Source organism: Dermacentor andersoni, chromosome 1 (genome assembly GCF_023375885.2).
Source record: "Dermacentor andersoni chromosome 1, qqDerAnde1_hic_scaffold, whole genome shotgun sequence".
NCBI lineage: Eukaryota > Metazoa > Arthropoda > Arachnida > Ixodida > Ixodidae > Dermacentor > Dermacentor andersoni.
In genome coordinates, this window is record NC_092814.1 from 144,444,024 (window position 1) to 144,452,831 (window position 8,808).

The 8,808-nt window shown below is 46.3% G+C and overlaps 1 protein-coding gene across 1 annotated transcript; it reads left to right on the forward strand.

Annotated features, from left to right (window-relative positions):
* The first annotated feature begins 805 nt into the window (after positions 1-805).
* LOC126544628 (probable G-protein coupled receptor B0563.6) lies at positions 806-5,711 on the forward strand. The gene has a single exon (XM_050192063.2). It carries the CDS (start codon positions 806-808, stop codon positions 1,931-1,933), a length of 1,128 nt encoding a protein of 375 aa, XP_050048020.1. The 3' UTR covers positions 1,934-5,711.
* Positions 5,712-8,808: the final 3,097 nt, after the last annotated feature.

Here is an 8,808-nt window from a genome sequence, read left to right on the forward strand (position 1 = left end):
ATGGTGTACTAACTGTTGCCGATAGTTTAGTCATTTCTTATGATTAGATCTTACTTCAGTAGAAGAGCTGAAGCAATGTCCCGGTATGGTCATTATTAGCGATGTCACTCTGCTCCCGAAGTACAAAGGGAGCTAACTTAAATGGGGTGAATAAATCGCCCTTACTATAAGTCAGCTAGTGCGCAGAATATAATATATTAAACGAGTTATGTTCTACGATGCTACGAAGTTTCATTGGCGGAAAATTGGAGAATAAAGCCTGCAGAATATTGCAGCTTCAGAATATTCATATTAAATGGCTAATGTTTTCTGACAATCACAATAGTCACAATAGTAAATAGTTCCTGACAATCACAAAATGTGTCCTATGAGTTCCACGTTCACGAATTCATCCTATGATATGCGACCTCGAGCGCTCATGTATTAGATGCCTCTGGAGTAAGAAAATGAAGCAGAGGACAGTTCATCATAGATCACAGATCACAGATCAGAAACTCTTGTGGAGCGACTTGCGTTTGTCTTTTATATTTGCATGTTTGCGGGTGTATATCACTGTTTGATCTGGATTGGTGGCTCTATTACGTGGTTTAATTTCATGTTCTTACTATATATGTTTTTATATTGTTTCTGCTATGCAAAAAGTAGTAACCATCACCATAATATGCTGCCTGCATCGCTTTCTTTTACTTTCATTTCAATAAATAAAAGCATAGATCGTGGTTAGCCAGACATTTGATGCGAGTTTCAAATGTGCATTTACGAGTTTCTGATGCGATGGCCGCTTTGTTTTCTCTCGCAGAAAGCCATGGCCGTGTGCCCAAACTACAACACACCAGCTACAGCTGTGGCCAATGACTCGGTGGCGGCGTCATCCGTTGCTCCCTGGACCGAAGCGCAGACGTCCGCAGACGAGCGCGCTGTGGCGCAGCTGAAGGAGGATATCGCGCTGCTAAAGTTCATCGCCTATGGTGTCATCTCATTCGTGATAATTGCGCTGGGCATCATCGGCAACTTGATCAACCTGGTGGTGCTGACACGGCCCAACCTGAAGGGCGTCACCTTCGTCTACCTCACATGGCTGGCCACGTCCGACCTGCTGACGCTCGTGGTGGCCGTGTTCTCCATGCTGCGCCTGCACGGCATCCAGCCGCGCTCCTACCCGGCCGCCTTCTACTATGCGCACGTCGAGATGCCACTCGTCAACGCGCTCATGGCCAGCAGTGTGTTCATCGTGCTGGCCGTCACCATGGATCGGTACTGGTCCGTGTGCCGGCCAACGCGCTACCGCGAGTTCCACAACGCGCGGCGTGCCAAGCTCGCCATCTTGAGCGCCTTCGCAGGTGCCGCGCTGCTCTACATACCCGTCGCTTTCCAGAAGATGCCGGTGCCCTTCTGGGACGAGCAACTGAACAAGACCCAGTACATGCCATGCGACAACGTGGCTGTTACACAAAAATGGGCTTTCAAGGCGTACTTGATCTTCAAAGAAGTGTTGGTGCGCCTCGGGCCCGTGATCGTTGTCTCAACGCTCAATACCACAATCATCATCACGTTCCGTAAGGTGATGCGTAAACGGCATCTGCTCACGAATAGCGCCACTCGCGATTCAGGAAAGTACCTCGAGGAGAAACGGCTCGTCATGCTGCTAGCAGCTATCGTTATCATGTTCTGCGTCTGCATGACCCCCGCCGCTATTCTCACCATGCTTATCAGCGACGACAAAGAGCTCAATTATGGATTTCAGCTCTTCAGGGCATTCGCCAACGACATGGAGATGGCTAATTTTGCCATGAACTTTTATGTCTACTGTTTGTGCAGCACCGAGATTCGAGAGACTTTCTTCCGTCTATTCCGTCTCTCGACACCGCCTTCGACGAACGTCAGTTACGTCATCAGCAGCAAAACAGCCGTGGACGGCAGCACGCGGCTGTAAATGTGGCGAACCACGTCTGCGAGCGTGACCGAGAAAGAGATGTGATTTTGCGTCTGCCACGTCAGTCGCATTGAGCAGGACGGGATCTCTCTGCTACTGGGAACGACTGTGATTAATTCCTATTTCGGCTCCTCCAGGTCGCTTTATAACGATTTTACTTCACCGAAACTGTTCTCTTTAAATGTTGTTTAACCCTTTACTGTGCTTCCCGCTTATAACTGGTCGCGCACGCGCTTGGAATCAAATTTCCGACACAAGTCGTTTCTACAAAGCGAAAACACTTGTTGAGCTGTAAGACTTGTGGGCATACGTTATCTGAAGTGCAGCGAGAACTCACGTGCGAGAATTTCACCTGCAACTAGGTCGTTTCATCACGAAGCAAGTTCGTTTTTGACACAGAGAAAGAGACCCAGAAACACCAGCAGCATCTACAATGCTTATTACGTTCGGCGTTGTCGACAACTTTATGGAGTTTTCGTGGGTTAAAGAAGCAAGAAATGCTTTATTAAGCGAGAGCAGTGAAACCTATTCATGTGCGGCTGTCTAGGTCACGCATAAATACTTTTACTGCTTTCGGGTCGGTATAGGGGATACAACACATTAGAAAACTGGGTTTTCTACTTGCGAATCAGCCCAGCACATGCGCCAGCTGAGAAAAATTGTAATTTTGTACATTTTACCATGTACAAGGCACATCAAGATTGCGGCTGATGTGCTCAAATGACTTCTTTATTCGTAGAAATGATAACGCAGAAACGTTTCCGTGGTTGGTTCAAAATTATTATAGTGTTTCTATATTAGTGTTTCTATAGTGTTTCTATATTACAGCACCATTTGACGGCACTTTCATTATCAACGCCTTCCGGCTGGCAACCTTATCATGATCTTGCAAAATGAATCATCTCCGAAAGCCAGATACCCCATATACATGGAGCCTGACGTTATGTAGAAATTCTATGGAATGTCTTGTAGAAGTTTTAGGGCCCGTATTAGTATTTCAAACGTGGTACAGTTCCATCAAATAATTTTTCAGTTGCTTGCCTAAAGGCGTAAGCCTTTGTGTGGATGCGTTTAACTACTTGTAGTTAACATTATTATCAGCAGGTACTTTATGATTACTGCTGAGTAACCGAACGTTTCACCCAGACTTTGATGTCTTTCAGGATTGTGGAAACGCCCTACGTAATACTCATTCTCATAATAAAAAAAAAAATTCTTACTAACCACACAAGAAACTTGAAGTACGAGCAAGAACAGAGCACTGTTCACGTCGGAATAAGTTCACAATGCTGAGCGCAAAAAAAAAAAAAAAGATGAAGACAAGGAAGAAAGTAGCGATCGCGCTTCCCTACGTTTCCTTGCATATGTTTATAGATTTCACGGTGTATATCGCTCGAGACGATGAGTAGTTGGAAATTTGGATTTTTTTATTTGTTAAATTGCTCAAAATACTAGAAATTCTGGTCAGGAGGAAAACTAAGCTAGGCAGCTTCTACATCTTGCCTGTTATGTTAAAGGGCGATTCGCTGAAGGACGCAGGTGTAACTAACCTGAACACATTAACGCAAAGCAAAGCCAATCATTTAAACACATAATTTAAACACATACCTTTTAATCAAAAACGCACGCAGACATCCGTCACCGGCGCTGTTTCTGGGCTTTTCTTCGTGGTTGCGCGTTCCCGTTGCATTAATTATGTCCTGAAGCAAGTATCAACCATGAAAATAGCGCACCCTCCAGTATTTATTTATCACTTCAAAAGTCTTTAATTAACAGGTTACCGGACCAAGAGTTTTGCTCGCTTACAATGGCTGTCAACAAGACTGGGCACTGTAATGCAGCGAGCAGCGGGTCAGCTTCCAACGGGCTGTCCACCCTCATCCGCGTCCGTAGCACGTGCCTCACGGCACGCACTAAGCACCCGCACTGACGAACACCGCAAAAAAAAAAAAGAGAGATTAGTAACCCGTACATGGATACCACGCCTACTACCATCGCTCAAAGCACTGCGACGACCGTTCGGAGGCCTGCGCTGTCTTTCAAATATCATCGAGCGAAATCACAGCGGTAGTATTTAGTAGCCACCTAACGCGGTGAATCAGTCAAGTTATGCTGCTGAGTTCAGGGCCGCAAAGGCCATACCCAGCTTGCACCTGGGAATATTTATTCGCGCCTTAAGTCCTATTTCGTGAACTTTTTTTTTAAATATCATTGCCATTTTGTTGTCCCCTCAACTGCTGCAGCCGCCACGGCTGCAACAGGTTAGGTGGCAGAGCAAGAAAAGTTCGATATGAAAGATCTAAATCCCGAACAAGTAGTCGCAGGTGAAGTAACTAACCCAGCACTCTCCAGTATGGCGTTTCTCATTATCTAGCCGTGGGTTTGGTTCCAACACCCCACTCACGAGCGCGACTCTCGTGTGACAGGTATCGGATGCATTTGGGTAGTAATACTGGGGTTATAAAGATGCACAGGTGTAGAATGGGAGTTTTCATCACTCCTGTAGACCTCAAGTAATCCACGAATGACAAAGACTCAGCGCATGACCAATCAAAAGGAACTGTTCTGCTTACACGCTGAATGGGGTGGTAAATTTTCACACAGATACAGTACGCAAAGTGATGACCATCACCTCGCTTATTTTTGGCGTCTGCGATTAAACCACCTACGTAGCCTTTTGCAGCTACACGTGTAAATTTTGCTCTATATGCGGCATTTTCCTTTTGTAGTTGTTGTCGCATGGCAAGAAATCATTGTCCTTGTTGTTCGTGAGGGATGCGAACATGTCAGAACGGGCCACCCAAACGCAGGCTATCGACGAACATCAAGAAAAATCAGCAGCGGCTAGAAAAAAAAACATGAAGAAACAATACAAATGCAGGAACGAAGAAAAGAAGGCGGAAAGCATAAACAACACTTAAGTCAAGCGTAACCTGCCATTGGAGATGATACGTCGGCACCATACTTCAGGCACAATGAGAGGGCGCGAAGCACGTTCCACACATGGGCGGCCATTCTCGCATCAGTAGCATGCCGGAACGGTGAAACAGGAGGGCGAAGAGTTGGTTGAAAAGCCTAATAGTTTACACAGAGGTTCCCAAGCTGTCCGAACGCAATTTATTAAAAACCTCCAACACACGTAGAAAAGTGAAGGCGCTGAATATAGTATATAGACGCTGATTGGCAATATCGACCGCCAAGGCGTAAAGTCAAGTTCACCGTAGTATGGAGTGTCTCTTCCGTTTCCTTGTTTACACGACCAATCGCTGCCTGTACTCGACCTCTGTCTGTGCCCGGCCAACGAGAGACAACTCTCCAAGCCTGCTTAATACGAAAGCTGTCGCGCGTCAACATACTTTCCATGGGAGTCGCCAATGGACGAAGCACTGCCGCATGGACGCAGCCTGTCACAAGTCGGTGAGGACCATGTGGACATACCATCTTTCACGGGCGGCTGGTGCGTGAAAAAAAAAAGAAAGTTCAGCCGACCGTGCGAAAACCAGATCTGATATTGTCCCGTGTGCCATGCATGCGAGACAAGATGTGCAACAGTGCGAGTGTGCGGGGGGCGCCGGGGACCACCTTGCTATTTATTCCTGTCTGTTGTACGTGCTCCCGTAAAATTCTACTTAAAAGGTTCCTTTGTTTGTGTGCGTGGTGACAAAAATGTGACAGTGTTCACTTTCCGCTCACAAATTTACACCAGAAGCGGCAGTGCGCAGTCAGCTGAAACAATCGTGTGTGATTTAGCAGCTGCGCCGCAAGAAAAAAAAAACAACTTACTCCACTCCTTGCCAACGCTGTTGTATTGTGTGCATGTCTGTCTGTGTTATCTCGACAACATATTGTGGCTGCCACTGGGAAATGGTCACATGGCGGCTGCATCTTTACACGAATATGCAGTCTGTGCGAGAAGGCTTCGACACAAACTTGCCACGAAAAGGAAACCTGTGAGTTATGACGTAAAACGTCAATCTGCAAAGAAAGGAAATCATATATATATATATATATATATATATATATATATATATATATATATATATATATATATATATATATATATATATATATATATATATATATATATATATATATATATATATATATATGTATATATATATATATATAGAGAGAGAGAGAGAGAGCATACCACTCCGTGTTGTTGCTGTTATTGAATCCCTTACAAATATAATCCGTGTGTGCGCATACTGAACCAAGACGGATCTGCACATAGTGTATATAATTCAACCTCTAAGCCAGTTTTGTCTTTGCGCCGTGTGTCATCACTGTGTCCACCTAATGAAAGAGTGCAGGTGTAGTTGTTACATTAATTCCCCATTGCCAGAGTATATTTGTGTAGAAACACTTGCTGTTGTGTGTCTGTACCATTATTCTCAGAACAGCCTACTTGTAGAGGGTACATACCGTTCAGTTGAAATCTGTTCAAGTTATACAGGATGCTTCAGCTGAGAGCTGCAAAGCGCGCTATAAGTTGGGTAAGGAAAGTACTCTAAGGCGATATCAGCGTCACACAAGCATATGTAACAGAGTATTCTCCCACATGCCATACGATAGGTAATTAAACACACACACACACACACACGCACACACGCACACACAAGCGTGGGCGCACACGAATTGTACTGAGCCTTTTCTTACGCGGAGTTGCTGGCTACTAGCTAGTACGACGCACGCTGAACGCATCATGGTTTCATAGGCAGCAGACACATACGTACGTAGCGCAATTCAAATTCATTCTATCGGCAAGAAGCGTTTATTTCCTCACTATCGCGCAGCCACGAATGCGTGAACGCGAGCTTTCCGGTTCTTTTTTTGTTTATGATTGCCGCACGGCCGACGCAGCCGCTGCCACGGATGCGCGGCAGCGAGCGCCACCTGGTGCTGGGGCAAGGAACCCAGCGGCGCGCCTGCTCCGCTGTGATTGGTTGGCCTATGCGGAAAGAGAACAGCCAGGCCGTAGCGCCCACGATCACGAAACCCGGCGAGCTTCGCAAAGAGCTTCACATTTAAAAGACGGAGGCGACAACAGCGCAAACTCATTAGCAGAATTCTCTAGTAATCAAGGACGCGCGTGCTGCAGACCTCAAACTTGCAAAACAAGTTGCTGCTCGAGAGTTCCCCCTCGTTTCTTCCTTCTCTCGCTTCTTTTTCGTTTTTTTTCTTCAGATTACCCGAAACATATTTCGACCGCAGCAAATTAAGCCACCGAATGGTTAGTGCCCCGAGTACAAAATATCAAGAAAATTTAGCCAAGCGAATTAAGGTTCTTTTTTTTCAGCAGAGCCCCTACAATGTCGCTAGAGCATGTGGTTGCTTCATGCGGGAGGATAAATCAACACTTAGACCACGAACTCTGTGTTATATGACAGCCATGTCGCTACAAAGCAGTGTATTATGTGCTTCATTCGCTCGTGACTATGTGCCCTGCTGCCAGAAATAGCCAAGAGAAATACCCCTGGCAGCATCTTTAGCAAAGAACCAGCTTTGGCCTAGCGCTATGAGAGCTTAGTCTAGCACTAAATACTTTATTTTTTTGGCCCAAACTTATGTGCAGGTCCATCCCAGGGTGCTCGTCGGGAGTTTGTTCTCTCGCTTCGTAACAGTCAGAAATCGCTCTCAACAGTTAGTGAGTGCGCTTTCCAGCGATGTGCATGTGGCTTGCGTTAAAATGGTACGTGCGAATAGGCCGTAGCGTAATTGTTCCATCGTAGATTGGAAGCACTTTTAGCGATATGCGAATGAACATCCACGCGTCGGCTCAGTCCATGGAGTAGTTTTATGTCTTGTATGCGAATCTAGTCCTAGCTGAGCGTTTTCAACACAACCATGCTAACGGTACATGCGAATAATTAGCGGCTGCGCTTGGCCGAGCTCGTTAATGGCAGCAGTCGTTCTGAACACAGTGCTGGAATGAAGCAAGTCCAAAGAAAACAGCGCATCGTCTACCGATACGAGGTAGCAACCGGTTTATGTGAAAACCGCGAGTAACAAAATTGCTCCATAGTTTAGGTGCGCCTCGCACCATGCGATGACCACATTGTAATCAGCGCTCAATGACTCCCCACGTGGCTCTCTTGGAGCGCGAAGCCTTCGAAATGAATTTCGACCGTGATTTAGAGCCTGAAATTCCTGAAGCGCGAAGGAGCCGCAGTGTACACGAGGCGGAAATGCCCTTCATGCGGTTCCCGCATCAGAGGCGCACCAGAAGAAGCTGGGTTATGACAACTTACTGTATCCGTACCACGAGAACTGTTTTGCGCCGGCAGGGGTGTGTAACAGAGGCCCCAGAATTTCTGGAAAATCGCAAAAAACTTCATTTAAAAAAGAAGTGATGAGGGTTTACGGGCCAAAACCACAAGCCGATTATGAGGAACGCCGTAGTGGGGGAATCCGGACCATCTCAGGCTCTTTAACGTGCACCTAAATCTAAGTACACGGGTGTTTTCGCCTTTCGCCCCCATCGAAATGCGGCCGCCGTGGCCGGCATTCGATCGCGTGACCTGGGGCTTAGTAGCCCAACACCATATGGCTAAGCAGCCACGGCGGGTAAAACTAAGTTTCCTGGTAGCAAGAAGGCGCACTTTACAAGTGAAATAGAAGTGACAGGTGGTGGCCAAGTTGGCGTTTGTTCATATACTTCAAAATGGAAAGCACGTGAAACAAGGACAAAGAGAAATAAATGTGGGCAGGACATGTGCTAAGTTTTCCCTGAAACCTTACTGTAAAGATCTGTTTGTACTATACTAACAAGATATCAATATCCGCCGACGAAGGCCAGTGGTTATGGCATTGCGCTCCTGAGCTCGAGGTGGCGGATTCGAACCTTGCCGTGGTGGCCAGTTATCGATGGGGGT

Bases quoted from the DNA above. Each gene is read 5' to 3' on its own strand.
- LOC126544628 (XM_050192063.2), top strand. From the start codon at position 806: ATGGCCGTGTGCCCAAACTACAACACACCAGCTACAGCTGTGGCCAAT.